Genomic DNA, 21,584 nt, shown 5'->3' with positions numbered 1-21,584 from the left:
ATAGGGTCTGACTGTTTCAAGGAAAACATATTTTGTTTCTAGGTAACATTTCAAGTCTGATTATGAACAAATGCTACAAAATCGATCTGTAATGAGAAATACTGTAATGTCACAAAGCATTATTTATATGCTTAATGGGACTGAAAGCATTAATTGCTAGGAGCCAAAATCTGTCCAAGCAAAACATGAACACATTTTGTACCTCGTGTCTCTTAATGTAGGTTTTTGAATGAATTCGAGTGTAACGAAAATGTAGTTAGAAAGTCAGCAACACCTGAAGGTTTTCTTCACCCGCTTGGATTATCATAGCTGTTTCTTGTTAGCAATGGCACGAATCATACCTGCTCAGAAGTGCCCAGCAAACAGCAGACACATGGCTACTTGTTAGCTCGGCTCTAAAACATTGTAAAGTAGTGAATAGCTGGCTGGGTTTTTTTTTAAGTTTCTCTAGATTCATTTCGCCATCTTTCTAATAAAACCTGGCTTTTTCCTAGTACGTGCACCTAGATCAGTGATGGCGAACCTATGACACGCGTGTCAGAGGTGACACGCGAACTCATTTTTTTGGTTGATTTTTCTTTGTTAAATGGCATTTAAATATATAAAATAAATATCAAAAATATAAATCTTTGTTTTACTATGGTTGCAAATATCAAAAAAATTCTATATGTGACACGGCACCAGAGTTAAGTTAGGGTTTTTCAAAATGCTGACACGCCAAGCTCAAAAGGTTCGCCATTACTGACCTAGATTTGGCTCTCTCTGTAGTCTTAAAACTGAGTTTATAGTGTTAGAATTTCCCACTAAAAACCATTAAGTGCCATCATGCTCACTGCTGTAGCTCACACGGAAGTATTAAAAACCTGAGAAGTGGAAAGATTGTGTCATCAGTATTTAGAGTAGTAAGATTTATATGAATTTGGAGATATATTCAGAGTCTATTGTCACTCTTAATTCTGGTCAGTTCTGGGGTCCAGGGCTGGGGGATACCCACCATTCTGTGAGCTGTAAATACCTCTAATTTTCCTCATCAAATAGGAAAGTGTCCGATTCCCCACAGAAGCACATGAAATACTTTTCTTCCTTGAAACTTGTGGAGTGGGAGCACTTCTTTTCTGATAAATACAAATAGCTGTGCACCAGGCACCAGGCCAAGTACTCACATACATTTCTCACGTAACCTTCACAAAAGGCCTATGAAGTTGGTACTTGTAAGAAAGAGGGTAAGCTGGCTTGTGTGGCGGTAACAAATAATGTACCATTTCAGTGGTTTAAAGCAGCCGAGGTTTAATTTTTGCTTTTGCCAAGTCTGCTGTGGTTCTGGGCAATTGTCCATGGGGCTCGCTGTGTGTCTCCAATCCACCCATGTCCCCTGGAGAATTAAGCCAGACCATCAAATGTAGTCACTCCTGAAAGTGACTTTGGTCCCCTATGCTCATTTCCATTGGTCAAAGCAAGCCACGTGGCTACGTCTAACTTCAAGGGAGTAGGAAGTGCACCCTGCTGTTGCTCAGAGGGGTAGGGTGAAAACTTTGGTGTAACAAAAATGTCATTCCTGGTAAACAGTGGTAACTGTACTATTTTCACCATTTTACAGGTAAGAGAACACACATGGAGCCCCTTGGCAGGAAGAAAAATGGTGGAATGGCCCATAGACCTTTTCCACTTTTACTCTAACCTCGGGACTCACGGAAAAAGGAGTGAGCCTGCCGTCACACTGGGACAAGCAGCCCTGTCCTGGGCAAACTGGAACCAGTGGCTCCCCTATTTAGAAATGGCAGATCCAGGAGGATCCCACCCTCTTAATTACCTGACTATGTTGCCTCCAATTTAAGAACTTCTTGGTGAAACCATGGCTAGTGTTATTAGAATTTTAAAAATTCATGTTGTAATTTGAAAATTCAGGACCACTGGATGAGATGGAGAGTTGGTGGCTTGGAAAGACAGATCCAATAGCCTGGCTGGATGCAAGTTCTAGTTCTGCCTCCCCGGGGCTCTGTAACCTTGACAGGCCACCTTCCTGCAGAAGAGCCTGTTCTGACTGTAAATGGGGACACCTCTCGGAGTAGCTACCAAGATGAGGTGAGGTCATGGCCGTGAAAGAACTTTGAGAAATGAAACATGAGACACAAATTAAAGGAGTTCTCCCTGGTAATCTTTTTGAGCAGGTCAAATGCCAGAGGTCAGATAAATCAATATGTACAAACACTAGGCTGCTGGTTAATAGTCTTTCTGAGTCCCAGAATTATTGTGTGAAGTGTTTTTAAAACCGCAAAATTGATCCATTACTAGGTGAAGTTGAATTGATTAAATGACAAGGGAATAGCATTTAACATTGTTGTTATCTTGGAGACTGTATTCTAAAGCTGTTTATTCGTGGCAGGATTTGGAACTGAATTCAGAAAAAGCAGATCAAGAGTCTCCGAGTGTTCAAAAAACATTCAGGCATCCAACTGAAAAAGCTCACTCAGAATCATGTGTGCAGAGGAGGAAACTGGGGCCCAGAGAGATTAAACCTGAACTTTCCTTGTCACAGGATCGAGACAGAGGTGACTAGAACTCCTCCCCCAACTCCCGCTGTTCTCTTTGAAGCCTCAATGTTCTCATCTGAAAAATGGCAACATAAGGATTACCTAAGGTGATGACCGTAAAGCACTGGGAGTAGTCAGCACTCAAGAAATAGTAACCCTTTATGATTATTACACCAAAGTAGGGTCCTTATGTGTTTCAGCATCAAAGATTCCATTTAATTGTCCCTACTTTCAAACTTCAGTGCATGGCATAAGTGATTGAAGGAGGTTTTCGATTTATCAGAAAATCGTCAAAGGTGTGTTTGCTGTTTTAAATACATAAGAGAAAGGTGTTTTGCTTTTTTTTAAATTTACATCTTTTAAAAAAAGGAATTCATGTGGTTAACTATAAGAAGCTGAGGACATTTACGAATCCTATCAGATTAGTGATCACAAACCACCAGAAGTGCGGCCCCTGCTGCTCAGATGTTGGAGATTTCGATGCACATAGAGAGGATGCCCAGGTGGACTTTTGAGTCCAAGGCACTCACTAGCTAAATGTCTTCAGGCCAGTTGACTTCCACTCTGCAAACCTCTTTCCCGCTCCTGAAAAAGGAGGGAAGAGCAGTCCCTGCCTCGTTGGGTGGTTGTGAGCATGTTGTTCTGGGCCTATTGCAAGGAGAGGCTTCATCAATGGAGGGAGATGACTGTTATAAAAACTTTTAAGGGTAAAAATATATATGCTAAGGAATGAAAGGAAATCGTTTAGAGAATAATCTCAACTTTATTCCTTGACAGGCACAATTCCACACACAGACACTTCACACGGAAGCCAGCCTCCTCAGCCTCAGGAGGCCCCTCCTGAAGTCTTCTGGGAGGCCCACGGGCTTGCTGGTGGCTGGATTCACAAAAACGTGGACCGAGGACCCAGTGGTACAGGCCAAAGTGTCAAATTGCGCCAGCGTGGGGTGGCCAAAGAAAAAGCCATCACTGAGGTCACGGTGATCTGCTGTGGGCGGCTCCTGGGCGGGCTTGGGTGGAAACAGAGCAAGGCGGTAATGCACACTGGAGTGGCCCACTTTCTCCACGGCCAGAGCAGCCACTGGGACCTGAGGGAAGCCGACTGGTGCGTGGAAGGTGCACTGATTGGTCACCATGAACCCCACCAAGGGGGACGTCAGCAAGCGGGTTTTCAGGCCGCAGTACCTAGAAGGTTCAATCACAATGCTTATTCCGGGTCAGCAGGACGCGTTCTCCCAGCCCAGTGACAGTGTGTTTCAGCAACACTGACCTCAAAGGGCCTGGAATCAAATCCCAGCTCCGCCACTCACTAGCTGAGTTACCTTGGGCAAGTTAATCAACTTCCTTTTCCCTCAATTCCACAACAACATAATGCCCATAACTGCGGTACTACCTCAGAGACTGTGAGAATATAATGAATAATGAATATAATACAACACTTAATACACGAACACTTCCTAGACATAGTAAGTTCTTACAAACATTGGCTATGATTAATATTATTATGTCCATCTTGCCCTTGCTTCTTATCATGAAAAGCCAAGTACTTTTGTGTACTTGTGTGTTAAATGAGAGAAAAAGCCAGGTACTTTTGTGTTAAATGAGAGGGAAAAAAATTCATTTATTAGAGATAATTGTCTCTTATCTTCACTGTGTAATCTCTTTAAGGACAGGTACCAGGTCTTGTTTATTTCTTGAGTTTGTTGACTAGAAATGAGGTTGCACTTGAGATCAATTTGGAGGTTGAACAGAATCAAAGATGAAGAGTGTAAGGCCGAGTTCCAGCCTCTCCCCTCCTCCTCGCCAAAGAGGCCACTTATGATTTAAACATTTTAATCACATTGTCTTGTCTTCTTTTCTTGAGAAAATTAAGATTGGCTGTGAGAATTCACTGTAAGGGAGCAATCGTGTAAAGGTTTGACTGTGGAGCTGGTCACTGAGTCACTGCTCACAGCCAGGAGACAGACACAAGCTTGCCTCTGCCCAGGGAGAGCACCGAACGTGCCTGAGACAGCCACCTGGGTGTCCACTGAGGCCACCCATCGTGACATTAGATGCATTCATTTACTGACACAGAAGGAAAGCTGTGGAGTGAAAAGTATCGGGTTATACTAGTAGAACGGTATGTGCCATTCGATCTCACTGGTTTTACAAGAACATGTTTGTTTACGTACTCATTGTCCAGAAAAAAACTTCGAAAGGATCGATTCCAAAATGGTTTCAATTATCTAGCAGTGGAATTTGGGATAACTTTTGTCTTCCTTTTGCTCATGAATTTTCTAAAGTGAGTGTGATTTGCCTATGAAATAAGAAATGAAGTGTTGTTTTTAAAAACTGTCTGAATATGGATCTCATTTTTTAAAATATTTTTATTGATTTCAGAGAAGAAGGGAGAGAAAGTTAGAAACATCAATGATGAGAGAGAATCATTGATTGGCTGCCTCCTGCACGACCTGCACTGGGGATTGAGCCCACAACCAAAGCATGTGCCTTGACCTGGAATCGAACCCCAACCTCCCGGTTCATAGGTCAACACTCGGCCACTGAGCCTCACTGGCCCGGCTGAATTTCATTTTTTATTTTTTTTTATTTTTTTTTTACTTTTTTTAAATATATTTTATTGATTTTTTTACAGAGAGGAAGGGAGAGAGATAGAGAGTCAGAAACATCGATGAGAGAGAAACATCGACCAGCCGCCTCCTGCACATCCCCCACTGGGGATGTGCCCGCAACCCAGGTACATGCCCTTGACCGGAATCGAACCTGGGACCCTTCAGTCCGCAGGCCGACACTCTATACACTGAGCCAAACCGGTTTCGGCTGAATTTCATTTTTTAAAAAGCACTGGCGAGATGAGCAGGCTGGATAAACCCAGATCCTTCTTGTGCCCATGAGGGTCCTGCTCTGGCCGCCCTCCCTGAGGGCCTTCCTCATGAACACCTGAGGGGGTGAAGGGAGGCAGGAAAAGAAAAGCCTTCCCTCCAAGGTAACTCCAAGATCCAGTGGGAACCAAATTCCCCTTTTTTTGTTTCCCCTGTTTCTTTGTTGATTCTCTTTCTTATTACTCTGCCACTTTCCTCATTCTTTTAGGGCACCTCTTCCCACCAAGAGAGCAAAATTTCATGAGCTCCTTGTGCCCCTGAGCCCAGCCAGAATACCTTTAAATAATTAAAATGCAGAGGCACTTTTAAACAATGCCATCGTGGATGAACGCCTGGCGGCCAGGGCTCTGCTGGGTGCATTGATTTTGTATTCAGTTTTCAAAACAACCCTGCAAAGCAGCTCTCATCTTTCCCATTTTCCAGGAGAGAAAATAAGTGAAGAAGCCGAACAAGTTTCCCAATGGTACGCATGAGGTAAGTGGTGGGTCAGGCCCAAACTTCAGGCTCTCTATGGCCAAAGTTTAAATTGTGTCCTCCATTCTGACTTATAGATGGTGAAGCCAAAATCTACATTTTAGTCCAGTAGATGAATTGCATTTTCTTTAAATGCTGCATGACAGCTTCACTACGTTTGGACAATAGAGACTTCGTGGTTGCAAGTTCACAACCCAATCTGATTTGGCTGGTGGTAACAATAGAGTAACTTAGTGAGAATTTTGGTCATTGTTTCATCTTTGCAGGGGTTTTAATTTTATCAGCATTTATATATCTGCATATATTCTAAATAGTCAAATAGTTGCTCAAAGCTTATTGCGAAAACAGTAGTTCTCTAGCTGGTTATATCTTTGGCCAAGAAGTTCTTAGAATGAATTCATTCATTCAACAACCTCCACTGCACACATGCTCTTTGTAAGTTATTGAGGTTAGAACATTAAGAGAGAAATCGTGCCCTCAAGACTTCTCAATTTTAGGGGTGTAGGGTGGGATGTGTCAGCTCTTGTCCTCCCTTCAGCGAAGGAAGGCGCTGATCGTGTTCCCTTCTGGTTCCCCTTCCACTCTTTGCTTCTTCTTCCTTTCTTCCTCTCCTCAACATTCATTTATTGTGCACCTACTAAGTTACAAGGATGTGCTAGGCCTGGAAGAGAAAACAATAAGCAAGCTAGACAGTGATAGTAGCTGTCCTTGTGTAGCCTGGGCCTAGAAGGGGTACAATCACCATGCTGTACGATGAAAGCCTGACTTCATCTAGGGTATCAGGGAAAACTGGAGGAAGTTTTTCCTCAGAAAGAGGTTTGTGCTGGAGACAGTTGTTGAGAGACTGACTTTGATCCAAAATCAGGGGGTAGGCAAGTAAAGTAAAGGGTGGGAGCCGGCTGGTGTAATACACAGATGTGGTGGGTCCGTGGTCAGTGGAAAGCAAATGCCCAGTCTGACCCAGGAAGATTCAGACTTATAAAAACTACTGGGCAGACTAAATAAAATTCATGTGTGATCTGCCTGGATTTGTCTTTCTGGCCCCTAGTTTATGACCTCTGGGAGAGGTGGTAATTAAACCATGGGAGAGGGAGAGGTTGCCTAGGAGAGAATACAGAAGGTTTACAGCCTTACAAATGAAGAACTGGCTTTGAATAAGCTCCCAACTGGTGAACTCTTAGAACAAGTGACTGATATGGTGTCTGATTCTGATGCCACCTAATCATCACATGAGGTCAATGCCCACCTTCCATGCTTTCTTATCCCTGACTTAGTAAACTTTAGCATAGAAGGGGGTTGGAGCTGGAAGATCCCTTGGGGATCATGCAAGTACTTGGCTCCCCAACACTGGTGAGGGTCAGAACCCGGGAAAACTCCAGACCCTCGGTGTCCTCCCAGACCTCCCAAATCCATCTGCAAGGCGGGGCCCAGGCATCCTGACTTCCGCAAGCTCCCAAGTGATCCGAAGGCACGCACCTACCTTAAATGTTGCTCTTCTAGGCCCACCCCCTTGGATAAAGCAAAGCCCAGAGATGAAGTAAGTTGCTCACCTGCACACAGCTGGAAAGGAGCAGAGTCTGTCTACATTCCAGCCCTTCAGCAGGTCAATTAAACTCCCTGAACCCAGATTCACCGCCAGCTCAGCCTTGAAGAGCAATAAATCTCTGCGGCACTCACGACTTAGATTCAGATCAGATGCTTATGAGCCCACCCTGATTTTGTACCCAACTCCAACAGCTGAGTTCAGTCTTACCTATTACTCCCCTCTCCCACACTCCCGCCTTCTTTCCTGCTGCTATAATTAGGTTCTGTCTTGACCACTGTCCTGCCTTCACCCCGATCCTGAGGCCCTGCCTGCGTGCCTCCCTGGGCTCTGGTGCCTCTGCAGCAGGAGGCAGGGTGCACATGCAGGACCTGGTGCCTCTGGGTCTGTGTGAGGACCCAGCCCTGCTGCCTCCTGAGGTCTGGAGAGAAGCCTCAGTCAGGAGGTAGGATAGTGGGCGTGTGGCACAGAGACAGCTTTCAGAGGCCTGAAACTATTTTTGTCATTCTCTGTAAACAGCATAGAATGGGCCATAGCTTGTGGTCAGTTACCTGGAATACCAGGGCAGGATGTGAGATGGAGCAAGTATCTACATAAGCCTTTGCCCCATGCTGTGTTTATCTTGCCTTACCACTTGGTATTTCTAAACCAAGTTGCTATCTGCAAATATAAGAAGCTAGTATGATGACAACAGCCACATTAGGAAAATGCCCAGACGCAGTTGGCTGCAGATTGTTGCTGTTGCGAGTTTCCCAGTGAATGCATTGGGTCCCCAAACTGAGCAACGCTAATGAACAGCATCTGCTGTCAGAGCAGAACGCTTTCTTTGCAACAGTGTTCTTGCCGCAAGTTTATTCTGGTAAAGCAGTGTGAAAATGACAAGAAAATCCAACATGTCTCAAGAGGCACAATATGTAACAAGCAAAAATCTCCCAACCCATGTTCAGGGTCTGATGAAGAATTCAAGACCAAAAAATTAAGGACGTGAAACAAATTCATTGAAACGTTCTGACTGAAAATAAGACGACCGTGACATTATGTTCAATTAACAGGAAAACACAGTCTTAAAAGGTAAATGTGCTAGATGATGATCTGTTTTTTTTGGACATGCAAGGAAGAATCAATCATTAAGTGAGACTAGATTCGAGAGGAACTTTGAACTCAAGCACAATGATATCACAACTGTTGGCCTTTTTGCCTCTGCTAGAGTTGCTCTCTGAGACAGAGATTTCAAAGAAAGAATCTCTGAAAGTGACTTTTAGGCCTTTCAAGCCCTCAAAATTAAGCAGGCCAGGGTTACTCAGAGATGGGAGGTGGGGAGGAGCAAGAGGGAGAGATTACAAAAGGGGCATCAGGAAACTTTGCAGTAAGGGAGGTGGGGTGTGAGGTTCATTATCTTGATTATAGTGATGGTTTCACAAGTATGTGTGCAAATGTGCCAAAACTCATCCAATTGTGCACTTTAAAACATGTGCAGCTTATTTTATGTCAGTTATACCTCAAAAGTCTGTTTAAAAATAATGCAATGGAGAGAAATTCTTCAATATCTTAGCAATAGTATACCGATACATTAACAAAACCAGTTCTGATTATAGGCTTATTAATGATACTCTTCTTTATCCTTTTCTGAATTTTCCAAAATGAGCATATCAAAACTATTTCTGAGAGGAAAAAAGAATTTGATGTACAAAGAAATTTGGAGAAAATAGTCTATGCTTAATGAGCCTGAAGACCATGGGGTTAAAAAAAAAATCAAAGACAGGACACTTTTCAAATGACAAAAGATCCTCTATTCTTTCAAAAGCCATTGTAGGGTATAAGGGACTATGAGAAGGTTCTGTAAGTTCCATAGGAACAAAAATATCTAAATCTAAAGCAACCCATGGAAAAGGCACCATATTAACAAAATGCATCATTTAGCTCGACTTTCCAGCTCATGTGTCTTTCAAATAAACCAGTGGGAGACAGATGTAGGGAATAGGGAAAAGGAAAAGACAATGCCAGCCAGCAATAGGAGGTAAATTTTAACATGATGTCATGATCCATCATTTCTTGAGTTCACCCATGAATATGAGGATTAAGGGATAATCCAACATAATTAGCAAATGACCCACATCACATAGCCTTAAAAACAATACATACTGCAAAGTACAAGTCAGGCCACAGAAAACGCTGTTCCACATCTGACCAAATATAGCCAAGCCTCCATCTCAGCTTCTACCCTTAGAAATGTTTGCTAAATCTGGCTGTACTGGGCCGAGGATTCACTCTTGAGTTTTTATTAAGAGTAAAAGCAATAATTTTTCAAAGCTTGCAGGTAACATATTTAACCTACTTAGATGATAAATTAGTTTTAAAACCTTCAGTGCACTAATTATTTAGATATCAAGTATAGAGGCTTATGAAGTAATTTTTATTCATTTATTTAACAAAAAGTCACTGTCAGCAACTGTGCCAGGCCCACGGGTATAAAGAAGCAAATACAACCTGTGCCCTCTGGGAGCTCTTGAGGTTATTTTCATCAATCGCATCTAGTGAATAGTGAGAAGACTGTATAAGGGTGGGCTGCTGAGCAGTTCTTCCCAGCTTTGAATTCAGTGACATCAGTTAGTAAGTACTTGAACAAATTGACCATGATGGGCAGATTTATACCATGGAAATCAGCAAACACTACAAATTTCTTGTTTTGACTTATTCATTAATTTATTGTTTTATTGATTTATTGTTGGTTTGTTTTTTTGACAAGGAAGGTAGGTCAGCAAACTTCTCCTGCAAAAGGCCAAGGAGTAAATCTTTTAGACTTTGTGGACCACAGGGTCTCTGTCGCGCCACTCAGCTCCGCTCTTGCTGCATGAAAGCAGCCATAGATGATACCAGAATGAATGGGCATGGCAGTGTCCCAATATACTTATTTACAAAAATAGGCAGGAAGCCAGTTTAGCTCAAGATGTTGACCTCTGAGCTAGACTAAAGACTTGAGAACGTATTAATAATGCTGATTAAATTTAAAAGTTGTGAATCAGCCCTAGCCAGTTTGGCTCAGTGGATAGAGTGTCAGCCTGCAGACTGAAAGGTAGGGTTCAATTCTGGTCAAGAGCATATGCCCAGGTTGCAGGCTCGATCCCCAGTGTGGGGCGTGCAGGAGGCAGCTGATCAATGATTCTCGCTCACCATTGATGTTTCTATCTCTCTCACCCTTCCTCTTCCTCTCTGAAATATATATATGTATATATATATATATATATATATATATATATATATACTGCATTTTAAAAAATAAATGTTTGACTCACTCAAAAAGTTGAAAAAAATATTCTTCAAGTATTTAAAAACTATCTTTTTTTTTAGTTCATAACATACTTCTTATTCATACCCGTGAACAAAAATATCAACTAACGTTCATGCTAGAACTACACTTGTTTGCCATTTGCAACTAAAGGTTAACTGGCTAGGGACAGAGGGATTCCGCTGAAGATCAGTGAGAGCATTCTGTGAGAACCAGCTGGCCACATGGGGGAGGCTCTGACAGGGCTCCACGCAGAGAGCAAACACTCGTGCACAACGTAGGGCGGGGGACTGCCTGTGTCCGGGCTGCAAGGGTAAGCACATTTCATCTCATCAGTGATGGTTTTGTACTGATGAAACTGTGAGTGCAGCGTCTGTGATCCAATTAAATGGTTTTGTCATAAGAAATGCAGCATGCTTTTCAAGTGGTACCCAGACAGATTAATAGAAGGTGCTGGACCACTGCTAGAAAAAATACTAGTGGATCATCAGGTGCACTGCGTTTGGCTGACGTTGTGGCTTGAAAGGAAGGAAGAAAAGTGGGCCTCACCAAAGCCGGTTTGGCTCAGTGGATAGAGCGTCGGACTGCGGACTGAAGGGTCCCAGGTTCAATTCCGGTCAAGGGCATGCACCTTGGTTGTGGGCACATTCCTAGTGGGAGGTGTGCAGGAGGCAGCTGATCGGTGTTTCTCTCTCATCGATGTTTCTAACTCTCTATCCCTCTCCCTTCCTCTCTGTAAAAAATCAATAAAATATTTTTTAAAAAAGAAAAGAAAAGCAGGCCTCAGAGCTCCTGCCGACTGAGAAAGAATATGAGCAAGAGAAAACAGAACATCACTGTGGTGGCACCACTCCCACAAGAGGCCTTCTGTGGCCTCCAAGGGCTGAACGCCTCTGGCTGGGAGAGGCCTTCAGTGGTCCCTGAGCCATGCCTCACCCTAGCACCTGACGAAGGGAAAGGGAGTCCCTGCTTTCCTCAAGTCTCTTCCAGTTACACGTGAAAGAAAGTCAGCTCAAAACACTTAAACAGAAAAGGATAATTTTTTCTAGGGAATTAGTGCTTTTATTTTTTTCCAATTACAGTTCACCCTCAAAATTATATTCTTTTATATTAGTTTCAAGTGTACAGCAGAGTCGTTAGATAATCCTATACTTTACAGAGTGTTCCCTCCATATTTCTAGTAGCCAGCTGGCACCATGCAGTTATTACAATACTACAGCCTATATTCCACACACTATATGTTATATCCCCACTAGAGGGGCCCGGTGCATGAAATTCCTGCACAGGGGGGGGGGGGGTGGGGGGGCGGGGAGGGGGCATCCCTCAGTCTGGCCTGCACCCTCTCCAATTCGGGACATCCCTCTTGCAATCCGGGACCGCTGGCTCCTAACTGCTCACCTGCCTGCCTGCCTGATTGCCTTAACCTAGCCGTGGGCAAATTACGGCCCGCGGGCCGGATACGGCCCATTTGAAATGAGTAAAACTAAAAAAAAAAAAGACCGTACCCTTTTATGTAATGATGTTTACTTTGAATTTATATTAGTTCACACAAACACTCCATCCATGCTTTTGTTCTGGCCCTCCGGTCCAGTTTAAAAACCCATTGTGGCCCTCGAGTCAAAAAGTTTGCCCACCCCTGCTAACCCTTCTGCCTGCCTGCCTGATCACCCCTAACAGCCTCTACCTGCCTGGCTGATTGCCCCTAACAGCCTCTACCTGCGGCCTGCTCACCTCTAACCGCCCTCCCCTGCCGGCCTGATTGCCCCTAACCACCTCTGCCTCGGCCCGCACCACTGTGGCTTTGTCGGGAAGGAGGACCAGATAATGGAAAGATGTCCGGTTGACTCGGTTGAATTAGCATATTACCCTTTTATTAGTATAAATAACTCTTTTGTAACTACCAATCTGTACTTCTCAATCCCCTCACCTAGAAAAGGAAAACTTATTGGCTCTTACAACTGGGAAGTTTAAGAGTGGCCTCAGAATACCAAGGATTGAAGCAGTGTTCTCAGAAACTAGCTTGGTCCTGCTTCCTCTCTAACTCTGCTTCTCTTTGCTCTGACAGACACTTCCTCCTACAGCAAGTAGGAGGCATGACTGAGACAACTCAAGGATACATCGTCTTAGGTTAACACTCCTCCCAAAGGAAGGGAACTCCAGCCTGCCGACATCTGAATATAAATCTTCATTGGTCCACCCTTAACCATGTGCCCATCTTTTGACCCAATCAGAAAGGCCAGGCAGGTGGATATTGTGACTGCCAGGGCCTGGTGTGGTGCTGAATTGACAACCTTGCCAGAACCACATGGAAGAAAGAGGCACTGCCCATCAAGTAATGAAGCAATGCCACATAAAGGAGGGAAGGAATGCTGGATAAATAAAAGTTGAAGTCCCTTGATTAGCAGAACTTTCCAGGGGATTCTCAGACCCAGAGAAACTGCTAACATCAAGGCTATAATCATTAAGAGGCCATGCCCTTATTGTTTTGACAAGACAGGGAGGGAGGGAAGACAATAATCATTGGATGACTACTGTGTGAGGACCATACTTGTTGGTACACACACTGCCCCTTTTCATTTTTGTAGCTATATCATCCTGGTTTTACAGATGAGGAAACGGAGGATAAGAAGATAATGTAATAGCTGGTAAGTAAATGGAGGCACATTTCCTCTGGCAGTGAGGAAAGTACTATTTTCTGGCCTCCTCTCTTATCAGGCCTCACTGTCAAAACCCTACAAACACCCTTTATGACTCTTGAACCAGATTTTCTTGGGGCTATTTCCAAAGCTCAGGTGTAGCAAGATGTCTCCCCTTCATCTCTCATTTTTGGAGGGTGGAATTATTTCAATGTCCTTAAACAGACACAGAAGGAAGAGAATGGGGCAAAAATGTATTGTTTGCACTGCCCAGGTGGTCAATGGGCCCCGTACCAAATTCACCAGCCCTCAGCCTGGCTGGCGAACGTCCCCTGTTCTTACGCCTTATGTAACCAACAGCACAATGTTAAAAAATAGGCACAGCATGTGGAAAGCAGGGGAATGGAGTCAGTCCCAACTTGTCCCTAATTCCTGCCTCTGACTCTTGCTGGCTGTATGACCCCTAACAAAGAACTTAACCTCCATTAGCCTCAGTTTCCTCATCTGGAAAATGGGAAGGATTACACCTGTTTTAAAGAGGCACCAAAGAGATATGTCTTTCCCATTCTACTTGTTCTTCCACAACTTCGGTCCCTTCTGGACAAGGGGTATATTCCTGACCCAAGGGCAGAAAACTCATTAGCTGATAAGAAACCTCTGACATTCTACAGAGCATTTCAGGTAAGAGGGGTACAGCAGTGGGTGCTTGAGGTGACGGGCCCTGGGTGGATGGAGTTGGAACAGCTATTTGGGCACAAGCACAAGACAGAAGAGCAGATGAGTCCAGTCAAGAAAGAAGAGAGCTTAGAAGTACACAGATGTTATAAGAAAGAGAAAAGCGGAATGAGACCACCGTCGTGGCTCCTGGATGATAATGAAATAGCATGGAAGGACCCGCCCTTGGTTCCTCTTCCTTAGATTGAGTGACATCTGGCCTCCATCTCATTGGAGCCAGCCTGAGGAGGCTTCCATTCCTTATATCAACACAACACAAACAGAACATTGAGAGGAACAAAAGGACTGTTATGAGAGTTCTGAGAGTTTCTGACGCACAGTAGGTGCCCACTAAACGCTAACACAATTCCTTCCCTGGACTGGATTGAGGGAGATAAAATGCACTTAAACTGGCCTCGTGTGAATGCACCTGGATCTGTGTTTGGGTCATCGTCTAGACTAGAAACCATGGCCAAACTAACTCTGCAAGATATACTGCGCAATTAGTGTGCACCTCTTAGCCTTGGCTAATTACCTCTTTTATCAATTAAAAATATTTTCCCATTAAGCCAAGGAGTTGAGACGGAGAAAGGAGTCTCGTCTCTATTTCTAAAGCCTCTGAAAAATCCTGCAAGATAATGTCACTGATTTGGTTAATTTCAGGTGCACATCGGGCCATTCAACCTAAGTGAATTTAATGACTCAGGACAGGCCAGGCGATGAATGTACCAGTAAATCATTTATAACTGCAAGCATAAAAATTAAAAATCAGTCTGAAGAGCAAGATAACGTAATGCTAATGACGGAGGGCAGTAATCTGGAGAGAGAGGTGCCCCGCTTTAATCAGGCCCATTTCGCAGGAAGAACGCTAAGCCTCCAGGGGATTGTTCTGGAGACAAAAGGCTGGGAATCTACTTCAGTCTTTAATGACTCACCATGATAAAAGAAATTAACTGAATTTTCATGTTGTAATTATAAAACTCAATAGGGATTTTCCCCCTTCATATTTTTATTTTTCTCCTAGATAGACATAAACCAAAATACAGTCCATTCTCCTTACAGGGATGACCTTAAAAGGTTGTATCACGTTAAAAGCCTGGTTGATAAATTCTGTCCAGGAAGAGGAATTGCCAGTGCTATAATGGAGGCAGTTCTAGTGGCCTTAGGAAATTAGAAAAGTCTCTACCTTATCTTCAATGTTTATGTAATACTGTGTACCTCCAAGTCAGTAGGAATCAAGGAGGTGAGAAAATTCTGCTTTCAAACCACAAATTGAACATTCTTTCCTTGACTTTTCTGCCTGGTGGACACCTACTCATATTTCCAAGTCTCATTCAGGTGGAACTTCTTCTAGGAAGCCTTCCCTGACCACCACCCCACTTTCCCCCTTTTCTAGAATTTGCCATCCTGAAGGCTCACCACTTTCTTCTGGGTTTCCTCTGAACCTTGTCCATGAACTAATCCTGGACTTATCACACTGCACTGTAATATACAATAGTAAGATCATTGCATTCTCAAACCATAAGCTCCCAGATAATCTGAGAACCATGACCAATTGATCCTCCAAATATCTGGCACAGAGTAGGCATTTGATAATATTTGTCAGTTGACTGAGATTTATCTTTACTCTAGGCTAACCTAGGATAACCAAGTGGGAGAAAACTCAGGAAAACACCAACCCTTTGTCAACAAAGAATAAAACATACAGAGATAAGGGGGTGGGGAGGAGGTGTTTTTCCAGTAGATAAGTTTCTTTAAGTAGACACACACAAATTCTTGTTTAATAATAAGAAAAAACCATGGGGTATTATCTCTGGAGCATTTAAGTATTTCCAAGAGTCCTTGATAAAATTACAGTCTTTTCCTGAGCAGCTGGAGTAATATTGCTCCATATAATTTCCTCTCTACAGGAGTCACATGGTAAGTTGAATAAGTAAGGATTTTTCAGTTGCAAGCAAAAGAAACCTATTTCAATCAATGGAAAAACAATTGAGTTGGGAGTGTATTTGTTATTAGGACATATAAGTATTTTACCAAAGCCAAGGGCAGGACCACAGCTGGGCATCAGGAAGTGTGGAACCGAGAACTGGGAAGTTGTCTCATCCACAACTTTCTTTCTCTGCTGGGGCTCATATTCCCTTGGTCTGCCTCATCCTCTATAATACCAACTTCGTTGCATCAGAATCTCCTGCAGGACTTGTTGAAATGCAGATTGCTGCTCTCGCCAGGGTTTCCAAATCAGTAGGTCTGAGTAGGGGCCTGAGAATTCACAATTTGACCAGCTCTCCAGTGATCCTGCTGGTCTGGACACCAACTTTGAGAACCAATGCTCTGTACCAGCTAGTGCACAGGGCAGGAAGATGGCCACCTGAGATGCTGCATTTGCAGGTCACAGCTCTAGCCACCAAGAGAGACTCACCCTGGTCCCACTACCAACTTCCTAGCAGACAAAACTGACTGGCCCAGTTGGAGTAAGATGTCTTCCCGGGGCCCTCAGCTATGGCCAGACACATAGCTGGTTGTGGGCATATTGTGCAGTTCCCAGGAAGAGGGGCTGAGCAGACATCCGGTGTGACTGCCACAAGCACAAAGGAGCCTCTCATTTTCACTGGACTAGTACAAGCCCAGATGCCTTTATCACAGCGAAAGCTCAGGACCCAGAACACCCATCCTCAACTAAAACAAAACAAGTTATTCCCATCTCTGTAAACAATAGCCCCTATCAAACATAGATGGGCAGAAAAGAAGCAGGATTTACATCCTGCTGTGTGAGATGCTCCAGCAGAGGGTGAAAGAGCTCCTTCTAGGGCAATGGTTCTTAACCAGGGAAGACTTTGCCCCCCAGGGACACTTGGAAAATTCTGAAGATAGTTTTGGTTTTCATGATTTGGGTGAGATGATGAGGTGGGTAGTGGCCAGAGATGCTGCTAAACATCCTACAAGGCATAAGACAGCCCTCACAACAAAAATTACCTGGCCTAAAATGCCAGTAGTGCTGAGGTTGAGAAATCCTGGTACAGACCCTACAAGATCCTCAATACTACTACTGCTACTAATACTAATAAAATAATGACAGTCTTCTCATCCATCTCAGGGACAACAGTGCTCCGTGTAGTCGAATCCCAGTCCCACTGCTGCTTGCTGGCTGAATGAGGGTGGGTAAGCCACAACACCTCTTAGCCTCAGTTCCACATGCATAAAATGGGATAATAGAGGTTTTGGAGAGAATTCAATTATTTGATAGCTGTAAATAACTTAGTACCTAGCACATAGTAAGTACTCAATATATGGTATTATTATTATTTATTTGTATGGAAATGTGGAAGAACTTCTCCGTGCCTCTGTGATTTGGGATTAACAAGAAATTAAGCCCAAAGTTAGCAGAAGGAAGGAAATAATAAAGACCAGAGCAGAAATAAATGAAATAAAGAACAGGAAAAAATATTAACATAAATTAAAACTAATAAAGGAATTTAGTAAAGTTGTAAGATACAAAAAACAATAAATAAAAACCAGTTGTGTTTCTATACACTAACAAGAAACTATCAGAAAAAGGCATAAAGAAAGCAATCTCATTAACTATAGAATCAAAAACAATAAAATACTTAAGAATAAATTTAACCAAGGAGGTGAAAGATCTATACATTAAAAACTATAAAACATTGATGAAAGAAACTGAAGATGACACAAACAAATGGAAAAATCTCCCATGTTCATGGATTAGAAGGTTAATATTGTTACAATGTCCATACTACCCAAAGTCATCCCATAGATTCAATGCAATCCTTATAAAATTCCAATGACATTTTCCACAGCAATATAAAAAGCAATCCTAAAATTATACAGAACCACAAAAGATCCTGAATAGCCAAAGCAATCTTGAGGAATATCAAAGCTGAGAAATATCACAATTCCTGATTTCAAACTATATTGCAAAGCTATAGTAATCAAAACAGTAGGATACTGGCATAAAAATGATACAAAGACCAATGGAACAGAATTTAGAGCCCAATAATTAACCCATGCATATCCAGTCAACTAATACTTGACAAGGAAGCCAAAAAATATTCAATGGGGAAAAGACAGTCTCTTCAATAAATGGTGCTGGGGAAACAAGATATTCATATGCAAAAGAATGAAATCTCTGTCATGAACCACTCAGAAAAATTAAGGCAAACTGGATTGAAGACTTAAATGTGGGACCTAAAACCATAAAACTCCTAGAAGAAAACATAGGGGAGAATTTCCTTGACATTGGTCTTGACAATAATTTCATGGATACTGCACCATAAGCACAAGAAACAGAAGCAAAAAATAGACAAGTGGAACTACATCACACAAAAAATCTGCACAGCAAAATAAATGATCAACAAAATGAGAAGGCAACCTGAGGAATGGAAGAAAAGATTTGCAAAGCACATATCTAAAGAGGAAATAATATTCAAAATATATAAAGAACTCAGACAACTTATCAAAAACAAAAAAAAATACACCACACACACACACACACAATCAATCAATCAATCAATTAAAAAATGCCAGAGGATCTGAATAGACATTTTTCCAAAGAAGACATACAGAAAGCCAACAGGTACATGAAAAGGTGATCATCAGGCAAATGCAAACCACACTGAGATATCACCTCATACTTGTTAGAATGGCTATTACAAAAAAAGAAAATAAATAACAAGTGTTGGTGAGGATGTGGAGAAAAGGGGACCCTTGTGCAGTGTTGGTGGGAATGTAAATTGTTGTAGTCACTATGGAAAATAGTATAGAGTTCCTAAAACAATTAAAAATAGAACTGCTTTATGATCCAGCAATTCCACTTTTGGATATTAATATGAAGGAAAACAAAAACACTAACTTGAAAAGATATATGCAACCCCATGTTCATTACAGCAATGTTTACAACAGCCAAGACATGGAAACAATCTACATATTCATCAACAGAAGCATGGATAAAGAAAAATACGGCATATATAAGGTGTACCGGTTAATAATGCGGATTTTGTAATCAAAGAAAACACGATAATTTCAAGAGAAACATCAAAAGTGATTTATTCAAAGTAATGTCCATCGCTAGCCACACATTTCCCCCATTCCATCTATCAGGTAATTTGTGGATACTGTCCCAACAGAACTTTTCTTGTTTTGAGGCAAACCATTCAGAGGCCCAATTTTCCACTTCTTCATACGTTTTGAAGTGCTGCTCAGAAAGTGCTTGTGCCATCGATCAGAACAACTGGTAATCTGAAGGAGCAAGGTCTGGTGAATATGGCGGGCGGGTTAATACTTCCCAGGCAAGATCTTTTAACGTGTCTTTAACTGGTTTTGAAGTGTGTGATGGTGTGTCATCATGAAGCAAAATTACTTTGCCGTGTCTTCTGGCACATTCTGGTCACTTCACAATCAAAGCGTGGTTCAAATTGATTACTTGTTGTCGGTAGCGATCAGTATTAATGGTTTACCTGGTTTTAGAAGCTCATAATACACCACACCTTCCTGATCCCACCAAACGCAGAGCATTGTCTTCTTTCTGAAGCGATTTGGCCTTGCAGTTGATGTTGATGGTTGACCTGGGTCAACACATGATTTTGTGCATTTGGGATTCTCAAAATAAATCCACTTTTCATTGTCAGTCACAATTCGATGCAAAAAGGACTTTCATGCCATTGAAGCAACATTTTACTGATGACTTTTCAGTTTCCCATTTTTCTTTGGCTCAATTGATGTGGCACCCATTTTCCTTCCTTTAAAATCTTTCCCATTGCTTGTAAACAATCAGAAATTGTTTGCTGAGCAATGTTCAATCTTTCTGCAAGTTGTTTTTGAGTTTGACATGCATCTTCATCCAATAATGCTTGTAATTGTTGGTCTTCAAACTTTTTCGGTTGACCTGGACGTTCTTTGTCACATCGAAACCATCACTTTTAAAGCAGTTATACCAGCGTTCACAAGTATCTTGAGATGGAGCATGTTCACCATAAGCTTCCCGAAGTATACGATAACTTTCAGCAGCGCTTTTCTTCAAAATAAAGTAACGAATTGAAACTTCCTGCAAATGCTCTTTTTTTGGCATGAAATTCGACATTTTTAAGTGTAAAAATATCTATGATGTTAACACCTTCAGAAATCTTGTCATATGAAGTTTTGAGGCTTGCCGTCAATACAACAAAATAGCATACATATAAAATCGCATATATATCAACATATGTGTAACTCCATCTATTGAAAAAAAATCCGCATTTTTAACCAGTACACCTCTAGTATATATATATATATATATATATATATATATACACATACACACTAGAGGCCAGGTGCATGAATTCGTGCACAGGTGGGGTCCCTTGGCCTGCCTGGCGATCAGGGCCGATCAGGCCCGTCTCTCCCAGTCCTGATTGGAGCTGATCGGGGCCGGCCAGCTGGGGGAGGGTATTTGGGAGATTGGCCGGCCACAGAAGGTTGGCAGTGGGAGTGCACTGACTATCAGGGTCAGCTCCTGCGTTGAGCATCTGCCCCTGTTGGTCAGTGCACATTATAGCAACTGGTTGACTGATCATTCGGTCAACAGGTTGTAATGGTTGCTTAGGCTTTTATATATATATATATATATATATATATATATATATATATATATATAATGGAATGTTATTCAGCCATTAAAAAGAAAATCTTGCCATTTGCAACAACATGGATGGAATTTGAGGGCATTATGCTAAGTTAAGTAAGTTAAGCAGAGAAAGACAAATGTGTTATGATTTCACTTTTATGTGAAATATAAAATACTTAATTCATAGAAACAGAGAGCAGATTGATGGTTGCCAAGGGAGGGGGTTGAGGGAATTGGTGAAGGTGGTCAATGGGTACAAACTTTCAGTTATAAGATGAGTAAGTTTTGGGATGTAATGTACAACATGGTGAGTATAGTTTACAATACTGAACATTTGAAAGTTGCTAAAAGTGTAGATCTTAAAAGTTCTCACCACAAAAGAAAACATTGTCACTGTGAGTTTATGGATGTGCTAGCTAACCTTACCGTGGTAATTAAACATTAACAATATATATCAAATATATCAAATAATTGCACCTTAAAGTTACATAATGTTATATATCAATTATATCTCAATAAAGCTAGGGGGGTCTACTAAATTAAAAAAAAAAAGGAGGCTATGCTTTTCTGGAAAAGAATGAACGGGGGGTGGGGAAGCCTCTCATCTTTCGGAACGGAGACGCTAGACCTTGTGAGTGACATCATTCCGCATTCTCTCTCCATCTCATGGCAAAATGTTCTTATGTTGGCACTTTTCATACTGAATTAGGGAAAGTGAATATTAATCTGAACGGATACTAATCATCCATGACAGAAATCTCCGACTCTGATCAAACTTTCATAACGTATTAGGAGTAAAAAGCCCTCTCTGCCTCTCACAGGCCAATCTCCATGCTGCCTGTAAGCGCGTGGTAAGAACAAGCATCTGTCCATCTGCAAAAGGCTCCTCTGTAGGCCAGTGA

At 42.2% G+C, this 21,584-nt stretch overlaps 1 protein-coding gene across 1 annotated transcript in view; it reads right to left on the bottom strand.

Annotated features, from left to right (window-relative positions):
- Nucleotides 1-3,277: 3,277 nt before the first annotated feature.
- LOC308524029 (uncharacterized protein) overlaps nt 3,278-21,584 on the bottom strand; it is a 124,106-nt gene continuing 105,799 nt past the window's right edge. The window contains exon 4 of the mRNA XM_081098166.1: nt 3,278-3,716. Coding sequence (XP_080954292.1) covers nt 3,332-3,716 — 385 coding nt within the window. The 3' untranslated portion in view covers nt 3,278-3,331. The remainder of the gene's footprint in view (nt 3,717-21,584) is intronic.

Source organism: Myotis nattereri (assembly GCF_964212035.1).
Source record: "Myotis nattereri genome assembly, chromosome: 9".
Taxonomy (NCBI): Eukaryota; Metazoa; Chordata; class Mammalia; order Chiroptera; family Vespertilionidae; genus Myotis; species Myotis nattereri.
Note: the sequence above shows the minus strand (reverse complement) of the source record. Positions and strands in the feature narration are given on the sequence as shown.